Here is a 19,451-nt window from a genome sequence, read left to right on the forward strand (position 1 = left end):
AATAGTAGATACTGTTTTGAATGTTTTTTTTTTAAATTAAAAGAGTAATTTTGATATTTAATATTTACAAATTTATTGTTAAGATTTTAACATGATAAAAAATAATATTTTAATAAAAATATTTATGAACAATTATTTAAAATAGTTTTTCATTTTTAATTTTTCTGATAATATGTTCAAATTAATTTTTTATTTAATTTTTTTCTAAAAATAAAAAACATCTATTATAACAAAAATGAACTACTTTAAAAATTATTTTAAAAAAACAGTAAACAGGCATCCATTTATCTACTAAACATTAATTTTTGGATAAAAATTTATGTAAAATTAGCTTGAATAGGGTAGTTCAACAACTTTTAAGAAAATATTTTTAAATTTTTTCTAAATTTTGAAAATGGTTTAGGGTTTAGGGTTTAGGATGCAGTTTAGCGTAAATCAATTTCACAGGTTACCTTAAGTCAATTGATAGTTATATGTAAAAAAAATTCAATTGATAGTTGTATCATTAAATTACTAGATAAAAAGAATAACTTCACACATGTGTTTTACATGAATCTATCATTCTAACAATTTACTTCTTCGGTTTTGTAACTTTAATATTAAATTTTTTATTATAAAATATTAAATTTTTTATTATAAAATAAAAAAATAAAAAAAAATTGTTGGACTAAAAAAAGTGTAGTATAATTTATGTCAATAAAAATCACAAGGTGGTGAATAAATTTATATCATCTCCAGGAAAAATCTTTTTATCTCGACCAAATTACAGACATTATACTTACTATCAAAAATGTAAATGTCATAATGTAATGAGGCTTATATGTAGCGCGATTGAATTAGTTGTGTGAATAATTTTACAATTAGCTAATTAAACTAATTAGTGAAACTTATGAAAAGAAAAATGATTAAGCTTCTCTAGAATCCTTTTTCCTTTTCATGTGGGTAATCCTTGCTTTAATCTATAATGAGTCTTCTTATATTGCGACAATTTATAAATTAATTACGTAAAATTTCTCATTGCTAACCCGCTTTCTCATATTATATTTTCTCAATGTCTTAGGCGAAGTCGCAAAAGGCGAGGGTTTGATCGAACATAAAACACCTATGTCATGACGGAGTATACCCTATGTCTAGCAATCATAAATAACCTCCCAACCATATTTAATTTCAATAACAAAATCCACAATTAGTTCTCAATTAATATCTAGATCGATTCCCCAAACTCCTTAGACGGGAAAAACCATTAAGCATAAAATAGTATGGAATAACTATAAAAAGTTCATCATTACAGGGAGTAGGGGTGGCAAAACGGGTCTCCTGTCCGACCACATCTTATGCCCGCCAAAAAAACGGGGCAGGGCGGGCAAGCCCGCCAAGTGAAGTTGGACTTAAAAATCTAGCTCACCCCGCCAAGGTGACGGGTTGGTGGGCGGCGGGCTTACCCGCCTATTTTTTTATTTTTTTATTTTTCATTTTTTTTAGTAGATTAATATGTTTATTTTTTCATTTCAATTAGACTTTTCACTTATTTTTTAAAATAATTTTTTATAAAGCATTTTTTTAACAAATTTTACTTTTAAAAATTGCATATATTCACTAATAAATATATAAAATAGAATCATCAACCAGTATCACTAAAAAATATTGCATATATTCATTAATAAATATATGAAAATTAATATTTTGAGTGCTTGATAACTAGATAGGCGGGCTATCGGACCAATTCGCCCCTCTTTTTGGCGGGCTTAAGGCGGCGCGACTTTAAAGCGGGGCGCACTGAGTGGGTTGGCGGGAACAGAATCTCAACCCAACCTGCCATTTTTTGGCGGGTGCGCGGGCTGGCCCGGCAGGCCACAACCCGTTTTGTCATCCCTAATAGAGAGCATATCCAAATATATCATATGGTTCACATTATTGGGGGAAATTCATCTAAGATACTTAATCTAAGGGAATTAGTCCCTCAATCTTAAGGGATTCATGAAAAATACAATATGAACAGGGTAACTGAGCTTTCAAACAATTAGGTATAAATCCCTATAATGATGTCTTTTCTTCTCTCTTGATCCAATACTTCAGAATGTGACTCCTTAATCATAAGATCTAGAATCCTAATTACTAAACATGTTTTAAAATTTATAGAAGAAGTACATTCTTGCACAATCTGCCACTTTGTCATATAGTTACACCATTATTTTCGTGATGTGTCTGACGTGGTAGACTGTGAATTATTGTTAATGTGTCACTCTTGTTTTATATGAGCGTCACAATATTTCCAGTAGTGGTGTATCAGACCACTTTGCTTCTGTTGTAGCGTGATTTCTTCATATGTTGGTTTTGTCGAGTCCATGCTTTAATACTGTCAATTTGATGTGCTAGTGCAACACATTTTTGCTTCTTTTGCAATATTCTTCTATTTCAAAACATTCATAGTAAAATACCAATCAGTTTGTCTGGTTATGAAGATTTTTATTTGGATTAGTCTTTTTCATACTTCTTCAGAATTTTTATTAAATCCTACAAAAACATAAACTAACTAAAATTTTTAAAAAATATGACTAGAAACTATACTAAATACATGCAATGTCAAATTGTCATCACAACCCGAAACATGAGAGTTTACTTGCTTTGATAATAATGTCTAAGTTTTATGCTACTTACAAGGATACTTCCAGATCATGCTTAAGTTCTACTTCCATTCTCATATCTCATGATGGATAAATTAAAAGGCGTTGATCATGTTCATATATATTAAGTTTTTTTCTCTCTTCCTCACCAATTAACTAAAATGATAAGTGTATCACTCAATCAATATGTGAAAATCATTTTATTGCAATCTTGAAAATTTTCTAAATAATATATCAAATCAAAATTATTTACACGTAATTTTTAGGTCTTAAAGATTGTAACATGGTTGAGGTAAAAGTAGGAAAATTTTGGACAAGAAGACTAAATTCTTGGAGTTATAGGCACTAAATTTATTCATTCATCCATTCTTTAAGTTTTTTTTGTTCTTTTATCACAATCAATACTTCAAGGGATGATCCTAAACTATTTGAAACTTTTTTCTTTTATTGATATTCGTTTTTCTTTTTACTTATTTTTCTTTTAACAAATTTTTTTTATGCGTACCTACTTTTCTACAATAACTTTCCAATTCTCTTTTAATGGCACAATTTTCAATGACATTATATGCTATTAAGACCACCCAAAAATAAACTTAAAACATTGTTATTTTATGAGAAATCTCAAACTTAAAATTTTGCTATGCCTATAATTTTTCGCATGACTACCTAATTCGAAGGAAATAAGAGTAATTACAATTATTATTTTTATTTGATTTATAGACAAAGAAAGGGATAAGGCTCAAAGAGGTACAAGTGATATATACTTTAAATATCATGATTCATGAGGTTGTCCTAATGACTTCTAGGTACCAAAATTGTTTTTGCCTTAATGTGTGAATAACATGACAGTTAACCATAAATAAATAGTAAATGGTGAATATTTGCCCCCAAAATTTACTTGTTTAGATTTCTGAAAGTTGAGAAGACTTTTGATCTAGTTATCATCATTCTCTTGATATTTTTGAACTTCCATTGATCTTATGCATTCACATTCTTTCACAATCAAACTCTTGTTTATCATTAGAAGTGTAAAGGATAGAAAAATATAGAAACGTCAAATATCAGAATTCAAATAACTTCATTAGTTTTAAAAGGGAAATAGCTACAATGTTGGCATTGTGAGTACTAAGTTTCAACTTAGGGAAATATGAAATTTTAAATGGACTGTAAATTACGATAATTCTAAGAAAAATATAAAAGAAATATAAAAAAATGATAATGTCAAATCAAACTAATCATATACCTAAAACAAGTGATAATAAAATAAAAACTCAAAAAATATTTTGTCTGAAATGAGAAATAAGAAAAACGAGAGGTGAAGACGAATATCTGCGTAAAATGCCTTAATTGTGTTGGATTCGGAGAGTAATGTTGGTACAATGGTGGAAACAAATCAAGACTCTATAGATTGAGGTTGATTATATTCTAAGCTTCTTCTCAACTTTCTTCACTTTTATATCTATCGAAATATACCTTTTTACCATTGCTTACTACATTTTTTAACTTTTTAAAAGAAGTAATGATTTTTAGTAAGGAATGGAAAGAAAGGCAAAAGAATCTGAAGTATTTCATATAGAGGCATCGTAAATAGCTTTGTAATCATATTGAGTTAAACACTCTGTCATTTTCAAATGGTCATCTACAATGAATCTTTAACAGACATGACATGACATGTTATATTATTAGAACATTATGACTCCCCCACATATACAAGAAACGCCATCTTATCTAGATAGTGGTGCGTGATTTTCTTCATGCAAGACATTTTTATTTTCTTTAGCAATCCCAAACTCTTTCCCCGCCTTACTACCTACTTGATTTTCTACTATACTTTGTTTTATCTACAACTCACAATATTATAAAAAAACAAATAAAAAAATGTATTTTTGATGGGTTATCTTTCATCCAACGCTTGTTTAACGTTATTAGCTTGGCATTACATTAACCCCTAACGGTCAGTCAATTCTAGGGTTTTTTATTCTCTGTGATTTTTCCTCCATGATAAGATTTTATCCTCCCCCCGTTCACCTTGAAAGTTGTATTAGTTCCTGAATCCTGCAGTTCTACTGCTCCTTCTAACAACACAATTTTCACCATAAAGGAACCTCACTATTTGGACTTGGGTTTACTTAGAAAACTCTCAACCTATAATTAAACAATAATACTTTTTTACCTATAAAAAAATTCTATCTAAATTAAGTTTTGTCATACCCTAATTTTTACCCCTAAGATCCCATCTCATTTTTATCATTTGCATAACATCAAACATCTCATGTGTGTGTCTTTTATGCATTACCAACCTTATGAAAATACAAAAATATGTTTTGTCTTGTTTGATTCTTTCACAAGGTAAGTGTGTTGGTTTAAGGAGCTCAAGTGATTGACTGGTCAAGATTATGGGCATTCCTCAGTAATTCAAGCTTATCATTCATTCATAATAGTCAAGTTATTTCCATTAATCATAATCAAGTTCAAGATTGCATCCACTCAAGATCAACAAGTTCCAAATTCATCTTATGCCTAAATTAGGGTTTTGATCAAGATTGCTCTGATGTTGACTTTTTAACCAAGACATGATCTAATGGCTTGAAATATGATTCAAGGTCCTCAATTGCTTCATTATAATACATTCATGTGCTTCAATTGGCTAAAGAAGTTTGATTTGTTGATCATTGAAGATTTGAAATTCATCTAATGAAAAGTTAACTCATCAAGGTCAAAGTTTGACTTTTGATATTTTTTTTGTCAACCATGGGTTTCTCAAGTCAATAATCATGAAAATATTGTTGATGAATAACTTTGATCAAGAAAATCAAGAAAAAGTTCAAGAATGTCAAATATAGGGTTTTCAAATTTTCTCCAAGTTATGAAATTGCATGCTCGTGAAGCCCACTTTACAAGTTTGTAACTTCTTCCTCAAACCATCATTTTTCATGCTCAAAGGATGTGCTTGTAGATGATGCTACATACTCCAAATTTATAGAAATAATTGACCAAAAATCTCATAAGTATTGGAAGATATAAAGTGATGAAGATGAGATCACAAAGTTTTAAAATTGTTCAACACTTGGAAAAAATTTCAAGTGTTTAGCAGTTAAGATTGTCAAAGTTGATGGCCAATTATCTCCAAGATCCAAGCCGAATATCTTCAAATGTCCAACATGAAAGTTGTAGAGGATGGGAAATATTCCCAAAGAGACTATTATCATGAATTTATCCCACTTGAGCTAGGAATTTTGAAGAAGGAAAGTCACGATGTTAGGCCAAATTGAAAGTCCATCTTCATGTCAAGTTTCATGTTCAAACCAAAGCCAAACCTCAAGATCTTGCTTTGCAGCCTATGATGCTTCTAAATCTCAGCATAATTAGTGTTTTACACAAACTATTTGTGCATTACACAAGGGCTTGAACCATTATCCAAACAACACACCATTCATGGATCATTTTGCCATAAAGCTTCATTGACATTTCCATAAATATCACTTTTCTCAACCACTTTTACTTGGAGCTTTGTAAATAGATCTTGCTTTTATCTTACTCTATCTAAACACCAAAACCAAAAGCACTTTTGTACTTTTCACCATTTTTTTAGATTTGATCCAAATTCCATCAAACAATATCAATAACCACTACACCAAATCTGAATTCATTCACTATAAAAGGTGACCTCATTGTAAGGCTCTAACACACAAAAAAAACATTCATCATCAAGCAAGAAAGAAAATTGAATCGTTCTTGCACTCTTTCCACATTTTCACTCAAGGAAGCTATAGGGATCATTATTTCTCATATGGAAGTGCTTTTGAAGGTGCAACGGACACACTCCGTTAGGTAAAAAAAAGCTCATTTTGAACTCCCTCATAAAAGCATCAGCTTTACTCCTTCTTGTTACCATTATGTTTGTTTTGAACATGAACTCCATCATAAAAAGCTAATTTATTTTGTTATTTATTTTTTAATTTTATATTAAAAAATCCAAAAAAAAACTTTATTATTTATTCCTTTTTGTTTTTTCATTTAAGTATGCTTTGATTCAATTTTTCCCATGATTAATTTGCTCCCGTGTAGATCCATATGTGTTGAACACCTTGATTATACTTGGACTTATACTTGATGATAACTTGTTTATTTGATTTGTGCTTGAAGTACATGGATGTTTATGGTTGATGACTTGCTTTGAAACCCTAATGTATGAACATTAGAGGCATGAACCCTAATGACTTAAACACTTGTATGAGGTGAACTTTTGTCATAAAATGATACTTTGATGTGCTTTGAACTTACTCCTAAACATTCTTTAGTCTTGATGCATGACATAGTTGTTTAAGGTTTAACATGCTTGTATGCTCCTTATAGCTCCACTTAAAAATGCCTCGACAATTGCTTTACATGTCTTGTGATTGATATAATGATATATCTTGTTTGATGTTTTGACTTGATGAACTTTGCAAAATTATTATTGAGGCATTTCTGCTTGTATGCTTGTATGATCCATGTGTTATAAACTATTCTCTATGCCATGCCTTTTTCTCTATTCTTTATTGATAGCCTTGGTTGGTCTCTTAAGATGTTTAAGCTTGATACATGGTAGTGATTTTGTTCATATGCTTAATTAGTGCATATTGTTAATCCATGATATTTCTTGCATGATACTTGTGCTTATCTTTCAATCCAAGGAAAATGGATTATAGTTGACTCATTGTCATGTGAATATTTGTTGTGTGTGTATGCCGCTTCCTTTATCCACCTTGTGCCTTTTAGCCCCTTCTAAACCCTAGTCCAATCTTAGGATTTTTCAAACTTGAAATTTTTTCATAAAAAAACCTTGACTTTAGGTCATTGTTTTTTCAAACTTTCTTTCTTCATAAAAGCTTCAAAAAAACTTTAAGCATATCAAACTCTTTCTATAAGACTAAAAAACAAAAATATCATTCAAAACTTTTGCCACTTGGATTTTTCATTTTTAAACCCTTTCTCAAAAGAGTCTAGACATGAATCATCTTTATAGTTGAGATATAAATCTTCTACCCCATATTAATGATTGAAATTGATGTTGATTCTTTTCCATATGAAGGAGTTAGTGGCATACTTGTAGATTCTATATCCAAGTTAGAGCCCTTCCTCCATAATGATGCAAAGTTCCATCTTCTCATATTTGTGGTGGTTTAGATGAGTATTCTCCTTAAGATGAAAACTTGTCTCTTCTTCTAAAAATCAACTAAATAAACCCTTTTGTTATTTGTACCCCGAACTACGAGATTTTGATCCTTCATTGGTACGTAGGCACGAGACTTTATGTCTTTTCAAATCAAAAAGCAATAAAACGCACTTCTCTTCTCATCTCCCCAATCTTTGGCAAACAACAATAACCAAACATAAATATCTCAAGAGGTTCCTATAGGATACTATATATGATTAGGGTGCTAGTACATTTCCTTTTCATAACAAACCCCTGGACCTTCAATCTCTTTATTGCACTGATTTGCATTGCATATTTATGGGTTATTTGATCTTTTCCCCTTCCCTTGGATAAATTAAAGTTTGGTGGTGACATTTTGTTTTGCGATTCAAGTTAACCTAATAGTTTGGTCTCTAATTCTCATCTCGACAAGTTTTTGTCATGTTTTTTTTCTCATATTGTATATTAATGTGTTTTTGTATTTTTGCAATCTTGTTTCCTCAAGTTCGTTCAACTTAAAGTAACAAATTCTTACATGGTGTAAATGAATCAAAATTTAGGAACTTAATAGCCCAATATTCTTTATGTTTAAGATGAATAGGTAAATGATAAGATTTACCATATGCTAGTTGGTAAGGGCATAAACTCTAGTGAGTCTTGAATGTTGTGTGGTATGCCCACAATGCATTGTCTAATTTCTTTGTCCAATATTTCTTTGATGAATTAATTATTTTTACAAATTTTTATTAAGTTGTCTATTAGATACTTCAACTTGTCAATTTATTTGTGGATCATATGGCGTGGGCACTATGTGCGTGACATTATATGTGGTTAGTACATTCTCTGATAGTTGTTGCAAAATTTCCTTCAATTAACATCTTCTTAACCCAAATGCATTAGCATAAATTCATAATAGCATCATCTCATTTTCATTTAAACCCATAACAAGAAAGCATAAACTGAAGGCATGGTGTTCATATATGAGAACCATTAAGATCCCTTGATCATTATGGGGTGTGACCAAGCCACCCTAAACCCTAATTGTTTCATCAAGCACTCCCTGACCTTGTGAGACTACCAAAGTCATTACATTCATCTCTAAAACCCTACTTGGGGTTGTGAACCTTGATTGGGAGTGTTGCTTGTTCATCTGGTCATCCATGGACCTCAACCCTAGTCCCTTGGTCCATTATGGCTTGTACAAGTCATCATTTGACTTTGTACCTTGGCCTTGCTCTTAAGGAAGCTTGAGTACATAAATAAGATATGAGGGTGGTATATTTGAGAAATCTTGGGTGGAGTAATCACGAACTAGCTGACTTGAGAATCCCTCACTCAATGGAAGCCCCTTTGAGGGTAGTCTTTGTTAAACGACTAATCGTAAAAGCATTGCTACTTTCGACCTGGGAGCCTGAGAAACTGAGGAATTTAGTATCCCTTTACCCCACTCGGCCTTTTAGGACACAATATGATGGCTATGAAGGTGTAAACCTGAAATAGTTGATACGCGATGCTACACTCAAACGAGGTTCTCTTGAGAATATTACTGATTCTCGAGTAATCGGTGTGCTAGTAATATCCAAAAGATAGATCAATGACTTTGAGAACCTTCTTAGAACCTTGTTCTACAGGTATGAAAAACCTTAGTACGTACCTTTTGGGATGGTTGAACCCATGACTCCATGCTCATGATGTCGAACCTTCGAACCCCATATGTTTGTGTTCTTGTTTGTGCATCCATACATTGATGCATTCATTCATCATTTTTAACCAAGTTTTCAAGGAACTTAGAAACACTTATTGCAAACATCACATGAAATTTTTTACTATGGATTTTGGAAGAAGAAGAACTCAAAAGTACACTTTCAAAAGTTCTAAGCTAGAAGATCTAAGAGAACTAGGGGATTTGGTTGTTGATCCAATAGGTTTCAAGGATGGATATGGGATACTTCTGTCACTATTGAAGACCAACATAACATATGGAATTATTGATACACTAGTCCAGTTCTATGATCCATTGTATCATTGCTTCACCTTTCCAGATTACCAACTTATGCCCACACTATAGGAGTATCCCTATTTGCTTGGATTACCTATTTCAGATCAGATCCCATTTTCTGGATTGGAGAAGATTCCTAAGGACAAAGTTATTTCTGAAGCTACTCATTTGAAGATGTTTGAGATTAAAGCTCATATGACCACCAAGGGAGGTATTCTTGGGTTTCCATCTAAGTTTCTGATGGATAAAGCTCGTTACTTTGTTAGTATGAAGAGTATGGATGCTTTTGAGGCTATTCGTGTCGTGCTCATTTATGGATTGCTCCTCTTTCCTAATGTTGACAACTTTGTTGACATTAATGCTATTAAGATATTCTTGATTGGAAATCCAGTTCCCACTCTACTTGCAGATACTTATCATTCTATTCATCTCAGAAACTCTATTATAGTGGGGGATGATTATATGATATGTGCCTTTGCTTTACAAGTGGCTTATTTCTCACTTGCATTGGTCTACTTCTTTTTGGGATCTTAAGGATAGTCTTTTGTGGTCACAGAAGATTACGTTTATCACACATTCTGATATTGAATGGTATAGTCATGCTTGTAACACCCCGATTTAATTTCCGTATTTATTTATTAGGTGTTTATTTTAATTAATCATTATTTGGTGTGATAATTAATTAAATATGTGTTCTGGTGATTATTTGAATCATTTGAATATATGTGTTATTTGAATAACTGAATTTTATGAGTAAAAATAACAATTGTCTAGTAATGAGCCTAATTAATTAGAATGGGTGGATAAGTGGGTTAAGCCTGTTATGAGTTAAAAGGATAGTAAGGTTTTTAGAGATTAGAGTTAGTTTTGTAAAACAAGAGAAGAAGAGAGAATAGAAGAGAAGAGAAGAGAAGAGAAAGGGGAGAAGAGGAAACTAGAAGAAGAATGACCTAAAGATTTCATCTATACTAAGTCATGTTAGGTGTATGTTGTGCAAATGTTGGATCCGGTATGCTCTCGTGTATATGTTTTAATCCATGAAATTGATGTTTATGTTATGCTATGATGTTTCTATATTGAATTCCTCGAATGGGTATGTGTATAGAACATGATTTAGTGTATAATTGCATATTTGAGTTTCACTTGAAAATTGTTGATTTGGGATTTTGTTGAAAACTAGTGGAGCTTAGAATCTTATTTATATGATCCTAATAGTTGCTATATGATATATATATATATATATATATATATATATATATATATATATATATATATATATATATATATATATATATATATATATATATATATATATATATATATAGGTTGTATAACTATTTATTTCATGAAAATTGATGGATTAATGTGGTTTTATGATGAAAATTCATGATGGACAGTAGCATTTCCGCAACAGCAGTGTTTCTGGTTTTTGACAGCATTTTCGCAACAGCAAATTTTCTGGTTTTGACAGCATTTTGAAAAACTTGTAAATTCAATAAATTTTGAATCGTAACTCCGTTTGAGGTGTCGTTTGGACCGTTACGAAGCTAAGAATATTATATATAACGTGATATTCATTTTAATAACAGTAGATTAATATTTTATCAAAAGAATCCTAATACGGATGTATGTTGTATGTGTGGTGAATGTGAATGACATGTTTTCTATTGTTTGGCATATATTGGATGGTTTTAGATGGATTTTGTGAAGAAACATAATACTTGAAATTATGTAGGTGATGATGTGAATTGGTGAATTTGATGAATAACATGAATTGACTTGTTTGCTTTATGTTAATGTGTTGTGATGAGATGATGAATGTTATTTGATGTATTGTTTGGGATTGAAGTCATGTTAGGTGTAGGTTTTGCAAATGTTGAATGCAATATGCTTATGTATGATTAAGAGGTTGCGATCATCTTAATTGCATGAGTCTTGTTGTTGTTGCACACTTACACTAGCATGAGTCTATGAAAGAGGCAATGTTGGGTAATCTCGCGTAATTATTTGCTTGTCCCAAACCTAACGCCGAATGAGGTTTGAAAGCTTAAGGCCGAATCGAGCTTTAGAGGTGGTTATCTAGTCTATTTGAGAGACGCTCGGCAAGCCGGAAATGATAACGGATGGGATCCACATGCATATCGCATTGAGTCACACATTGAGTCGCACGTGTCAGTGTGAATTGTTGTTTGTGTGATTATGTGATATGATTGTGTGGATATGATTTTGGTAGATATGCGTATACGTGGATTTTAGGTGATTCATTTGATATGAATTATTGATGTGTTGTTGATGTGATATGTGTGCATATTTGTGATATATGTGATGAAATGGTGACTTGTATACATTATGGAATCATGTGAATATTGTATACATATTTGATGATGATTTGTAAATGATGATGGATGATAATATGTACATGAAATCGATATGTTATGAAATATACTTTCGTACATCGTTTAGTATTTATAAATGAATACTTGTGGATTGTTGAGCCAGTCGTATGATGGTAAACATGTAATTCTTTAATAAGATGATATGATGCATGTTTGTATGAAGCGTGAGGAATTCTAATAATATATGTATGTTTGTTATACATTTCATATTATTATGTTTTTCTATAATGATTTGAATTCTCACCTTTCTGTTGGAATGATGTTCTATCGCGACATCGCTCAGGTACCAGAGATAGTGGTGCTTCGCATAAGGATTAGATTCGGAGGCTAGTTCTTGTTGTGTTTTGACTAGGTAGTCTATAGTGCTCTGGTCATGTAACACTTGGGTTTATGGGATTATTTGTATTTGTTTTTATGTTGAGAGATATTGTTGTGCTCTCTTTTATCTTGTTATTTGGATATGTTGGTTTTGATGTTGAGTGGCCTTAGAGCCCAAAACGATATTTGGTGGTAGACGATTTATGGGAATCATCACTATTTACCATTTATGAAGAGAGATGTTATTCCGCTGTGTGAGTTTGCATGTTGGTTATTTGGTTTTGATTTATAATATGTGTTACTTGTATGTGATCATAGCATGTGTTGTTTCTAGCAGAAGTAAATGTGATGCCCTCGTGTATGTATGTTTTAATTCACCATGATTATGCAATTGTATGTTGTATTTGAGTAGTAGTAATTTGGGGGTGTTACATTAGTGGTATCAGAGCACGGTCGGTCATTCGGCCAGGTTATGAATTTGTTTGATTTCGTTGTATCTGATTTGTGTGTATGACACAATCGATACAGTTTGTTTAACAATCCTTGTTGTTATGGTTGTTTGGTTGGTGTAGCAGGAAGATGGTTGCTGGAAGGAATGATGATGCGCTTGCGGCGGCATTGACCCTGTTGGCTGGTGCCATTCCGCAAATGAATGTTGGTGATTAGGAGCGTGTTGCTGATGAGTTTCGTGCTTTTGGGAAGTTCCAGAGGAACAATCCGCCAACTTTTGAAGGAGCTCATGAACCTGACAAAGCTCAAGAGTGGTTGAAGGCGATTAAGAAAATATTTTGAGTTATGAACTGTTCAGATGCGCAGAAGGTGCAGTTTGGCACTCATATGCTTGAGAAAGAAGCTGAGGATTGGTGGCGCAACACTGTTCAGAAGTTTGATGAGGATAGCCGTGAGAGTGATGCTCATTACAAGTCCTTGCATGATAAAAAAGGTAAAGGGAAATTTCGAGGGAAGCTGTATAATGGTAAGAAGAAAGCTGGTGATGGCAAGAAGCCGAGTGGGGGAGGAAATCACACTCCTGTCAAGTGCTTCAGATGTGGTGTTGAGGGACATCGTGCTCCCGAGTGTCCTAAGGGCGATGTGACTTGTTTCAAGTGTGGCAAGAAAGGTCACAAATCTTTTGATTGCAGAGTTGGTTCGAATGTGACTTGTTACAACTGTGGTAAGCAAGGGCACATTAGTACCAAGTGCAACAAGCCAAAGAAGGAGCAAGCCAAATGGAAAGTGTTTGCTTTGTCCGGTGCTGATACTTCTGCGGAGGAGAGATTGATTCGAGGTACATGCTTTATTAATAATATGCCTTTGATTGCTATTATTGATACTGGTGCGACGCATTCTTTTATTTCTTTGGATTGTGCTGAGAGGTTGAATCTTGAATTATCTGTTATGCGTGGAAGCATGGTTATTGATACTCCGGCTATGGGTTCAGTGACTACTTCATCTGTTTGTTTGAAATGTCCGTTGAATATTTGTTATAAAGATTTTGAAGTTGATTTATTGTGTCTTCCATTGAGTCAACTTGATGTTATTTTGGGAATGGACTGGTTGAGGGTCAACCATGTCTATATCAATTATTTTGCGAAAGTTGTTCTTTTTCTTGAGCTAGAGAAGCAAGGTGATTTATTCTTGTCTACTCAACAAGTGAATGAATTTGTGTGTGATGGTGCTGAAGTGTGTATGTTGGTGGCAAGTTTGAAGCTTAGTGAAAATGGAACAATGGGTGAATTTCTAGTTGTTCGTGATTTTCCTAAAATGTTTCCTGATGAGGTTAGAGATTTTCCGCCTGAACATGAAGTTGAGTTCACGATTGATTTGATTCCTGGAACTAGTCCGGTGTCAATGGCTCCATATCGGATGTCGCCATCTGAGTTGAAAGAGTTGAAGAGTCAACTAGAGGATTTGCTTGATAAGAGGTTTATTCGTCCGAGTGTGTCACCGTGAGGTGCACCTATCTTGTTAGTTAAGAAGAAAGAAGGTACTATGAGGTTGTGTGTGGATTACAAACAACTGAATAAGGTTACTATCAATAATAAGTATCCGCTTCCAAGGATTGATGATTTGATGGATCAGTTGGTTGGTGCTTGTGTGTTTAGCAAGATTGATTTGAGGTCTGGGTATCATCAGATCCGCGTGAAAGCTGAAGATATTCGGAAGACTGCTTTTAGAATAAGGTATGTACACTATGAGTATTTTGTGATGCCTTTCATTGTGATGAATGCACCTGATGTATTTATGGAGTACATGAATCGAAGTTTTCATAAATATCTCGGTAAGTTTGTTGTTGTGTTTATCGATGATATTTTGATATGTTCGAAGAGTGAAGAGGATCATGTTGAGCATTTGAGGATTGTTTTATCTGTATTTAAAGGGAAGTAGTTGTTTGCTAAACTTTCAAAGTGTGAGTTTTGGTTGAAGGAAGTGAGTTTCCTTGGCCGTGTGATCTCTAGTGGTGGTATTTCGGTTGATCCTTATAAGATTGAGGCTATATCTCAATGGGAAGCACTGAAATCTGTGTCTGAAATTCGTAGTTTTCTTGGTTTGGCAAGTTATTATCGAAAGTTTATTGAAGGCTTTTCTAAGTTATCTTTGTCGTTAACGCAGTTGACTAGGAAAGGTCAAGCTTTCATTTGAACTGCACAATGTGAAACTAGTTTCCAAGAGCTGAAGATGAGCTTGACTACTGCTCCTGTTTTGATTTTACCAAATCCATTAGAACCATTTGTTGTGTATTGTGCTACTTATTTGATGGGTTTATGAGGTGTGTTAATGCAGAATCAACAAGTTATAGCTTATGCTTCAAAGTAACTCAAAGTGCGTGAGAGGAATTATCTGACTCATGATTTGGAATTAGCTACTGTTGTGTTTGTTTTGAAGATTTGGTGACATTATTTGCTTGGGTCGAGATTCGACGTGTTTAGTGATCACAAGAGTTTGAAGTATTTGTTCGATCAGAAAGAGTTGAATATGAGGCAAAGGAGATGGTTGGAATTCTTGAAGGATTATGATTTTGGTTTGAATTACCATCCTGGCAAAGCGAATGTTGTAGCCGACGCATTGAGTAGGAAATCTTTGCATATGTCGATGTTGATGGTGCGAGAATTGGATTTGCTTGAACAATTTCGAGATATGAGTTTGGTTTGTGAAGAGACTTCTTTTGGAGTGAAACTTGGTATGTTGAAGCTTACTAGTGGAATTTTGGATGAGATTCGAGAAGGTCAGAAATCTGATTTGGTTTTGGTAGATCGATTGACGTTGATCAATCAAGGTAAAGGTGGTGATTTTCATATTGATGAGAATGGTATCATGAGGTGTCATGATAGAGTTTGTGTTCCCGATTTTTCAGATTTGAGAAAGAGGATTCTTGATGAAGGACATCATAGTGGTTTGAGTATTCATCTTGGTGCTACTAAGATGTATCAAGATTTGAGGAAATTGTTTTGGTGGCCTGGTATGAAGAAAGAGATTGCGGAATTTGTGTATTCGTGTTTGATTTGTCAGAAATCGAAGATTGAGCATCAGAAGTCGTCTGGTTTGTTACAATTGTTATCTATTCCTGAATGGAAATGGGATAGTATTTCTATGGATTTTGTTTTTTGTTTACCTAGGACTCCGAGTAATTGTGAAGCTATTTGGGTTATTGTGGACAGGTTGACGAAATCTGCTCACTTTATTTCGATTAGAATGGATTATCCGATGGAGAGGCTTGCAAAGCTGTATATTGAGAAAATTGTCAGTTTGCATGGTATTCTGTCTAGCATGGTGTCAGATAGGGATGTGAGGTTTACCTCGAGATTTTGGGAAGATTTGCAACATGCTTTGGGTACAAAGTTGTGTTTGAGTTCTACTTATCATCCGCAGACAAATGGTCTGATTGAGAGGACGATTCAGTCGCTTGAGGATTTTTTTAAAGCTTGTGTTTTGGAACAGGGAGGTGCTTGGGATAGTTATTTGCCTTTGATTGAGTTTACCTACAACAATAGTTTTCATTCGAGTATTGGTATGGCTCTGTTTGAAGCTTTGTATGGTAGAAGGTGTACGACGCCTTTGTGTTGGTACGAATCTGGAGAGAGTGCAGTGGTTGGACCTGAGATAGTTCAATAGACTACTGATAAGATTAAAATGATCAGAGAGAAGATGAAGGTTTCTCAGAGTCGTTAGAAGAGTTACCATGACAAGATAAGGGAAGCGCTTGAGTTTGAGGTAGATGATCATGTGTTTTTAAGAGTTACTCCGATAACGGGTGTTGGTAGAGCATTGAAGTCGCGTAAGTTGACGTCACGTTTTATTGGTCTGTATCAGATTTCCGAGAAAGTAGGTGATGTGGCTTATCGAAGTACGTTGCCGCCGTCACTTGCTAATCTCCATGATGTGTTTCACGTGTCTCAATTGAGGAGATACATTGCGGATCCTTCGCATGTTGTCCAATTAGATGATGTTGAGGTTAGAGATAATTTGACCGTGGAGACATTACTTATGCAGATAGAAGATAGAGAGGTGAAACAACTCCGTGATAAAGAGATCACTTTGGTGAAAGTCGTTTAGGGAGGACCGACTGGTGGAAATGTGACGTGGGAGCTTGAGAGTCAGATGAGTGATTCATATCCCGAGTTGTTTGCTTGAGGTGATTTTTGAGGACGAAAATATTTCAAGTGGGAGAGAGTTGTAATATCCCGATTTAATTTCCGTATTTATTTATTAGGTGTTTATTTTAATTAATAATTATTTGATGTGATAATTAATTAAATATGTGTTATGGTGATTATTTTAATTATTTGAATATATGTTTTATTTGAATAATTGAATTTTATGAGTAGAAATAGCAATTGTCTAGTAATGGGCCTAATTATTAGAATGGATGGATAAGTGGGTTAAGCCCATTATGAGTTAAAAAGATAGTAAGGGTTTTAGAGATTAGAGTTAGTTTTGTAAAATAAGAAAAGAAGAGAGAAGAGAAGAGAAGAGAATACAAATAGGAGAAGAGGAAACTAGAAGAAGAAAGACCTAGAGATTTCATTTATACTAAGGTAAGGGTGGAATTTCAAGTGGTTATGGGTAAACATAATGTATGTAATGTATGTGGGTTAGATATCATGAACTTAGGATTTGGGGATTTTGATTTTGAGAAATCCAACATGCGTTTATGTTTTAATCCATGAAATTGATGTTTATGTTATGATATGATGTTTCTCTATTGAATTTCATGAATGGGTATGTGTATAGAACATGATTTGGTGTATAATTGCATGTTTGAGTTTCACTTGAAAATGGTTGATTTGGGATTTTGGTGAAAAATAGTAGTGGAGTTTAGAATCTTGTTTCTATAATCCTAATAGTTGCTATATATATATATATATATATATATATATATATATATATATATATATATATATATATATATATATATATATATATATATATATATATATATATATATATATATATATATATATATATATATATATATATATATATATATATATATATATATATATATATATGTTGTATAACTATTTATTTCATGAAAAATGATGGATTAATGTGGTTTTAAGATGAAAATTTATGTTGGACAGTAGCATTTCCGCAACAGCAGTTTTTCTGGATTTTGACAGCATTTTCGCAACAGTAAATTTTCTATTTTTGACAACATTTTGAAAAACTTGTAAATTCAATAACTTTTGAACCGTAACTCCGTTTGAGGTGCCGTTTGGATCGTTACGAAGCTAAGAATATTATCTATAACGTGATATTCATTTTGATAACAGTAGATTAACATTTTATCAAAAGAATCCTAATACGGATGTATGTTGTATGTGTGGTGAATGTGAATGACATGTTTTTTATTGTTTGGCATGTATTGGATGGTTTTAGATGGATTTTGTGAAGAAACATAATACTTGAAATTATGTATGTGATAATGTGAATTGGTGAATTTGATGAATAACATGAATTGACTTGTTTGCTTTATGTTAATGTGTTGTGATGAGATGATGAATGTTATTTGATGTATTGTTTGGGATTGAAGTCATGTTAGGTGTATGTTGTGCAAATGTTGAATGTGGTAGGCTTATGTATGATTAAGGGGTTACGGTCGTCTTAATTGCATGAGTTTTGTTGTTGTTGCACACTTACACTAGCATGAGTCTATGAAAGAGGCAATGTTGGGTAATCTCGCGTAGATTATTTGCTTGTCCCAAACCTAACGCCGAATGAGGTTTGAAAGCTTAAGGCCGAATTGAGCTTTAGAGGTGGTTATCTAGTCTATTTGAGAGACACTCGGTAATTCGGAAATGATAACGGATGGGATCAACATGCATATCGCATTGAGTCGCACAGTGAGTCGCACGTGTCGGTGTGAATTGTTGTTTGTGTGATTATGTGATATGATTGTGTGGATATGATTTTGGTAGATATGCATATACGTGATTTTAGGTGATACATTTGATATGAATTGTTGATGTGTTGTTGATGTGATATGTGTTCATATTTGTGATATATGTGATGAAATGGTGACTTGTATACATTATGGAATCATGTGAATATTCTATACATATTTGATGATGATTTGTAAATGATGATGGATGATAATATGTACATGAAATCGATATGTTGTGAAATATGACTTTTGTACATCGTTTAGTATTTATAAATGAATACTTGTGGATTATTGAGCCATGTCGTATGATGGTAAACATGTGATTCTTTTATAAGATGATATGATGCATGTTTGTATGAAGCGTGACAAATTCTAATAATATATGTATGTTTGTTATACATTTCATATTATTATGTTTTTCTATAATGATTTGAATTCTCACCCTTCTGTTGGAATGATGTTCTATCAAGACATCGCTCAGGTACCGGAGATAGTGGTGCTTCGCATAAGGATTAGATTCGGAGGCTAGTTCTTATTGTGTTTTGACTAG

General features: G+C 33.0%; 1 protein-coding gene across 1 annotated transcript; it reads left to right on the forward strand.

The window, feature by feature from the left end:
* The first annotated feature begins 13,311 nt into the window (after positions 1 to 13,311).
* LOC127093949 (uncharacterized) lies at positions 13,312 to 14,469 on the forward strand. Its single transcript, XM_051032836.1, has one exon. It carries the CDS (start codon positions 13,312 to 13,314, stop codon positions 14,467 to 14,469), a length of 1,158 nt encoding a protein of 385 aa, XP_050888793.1.
* Positions 14,470 to 19,451: the final 4,982 nt, after the last annotated feature.

The sequence above is a fragment of the Lathyrus oleraceus genome, chromosome 6 (genome assembly GCF_024323335.1).
Source record: "Lathyrus oleraceus cultivar Zhongwan6 chromosome 6, CAAS_Psat_ZW6_1.0, whole genome shotgun sequence".
In the NCBI taxonomy this organism is placed as follows: Eukaryota; Viridiplantae; Streptophyta; class Magnoliopsida; order Fabales; family Fabaceae; genus Lathyrus; species Lathyrus oleraceus.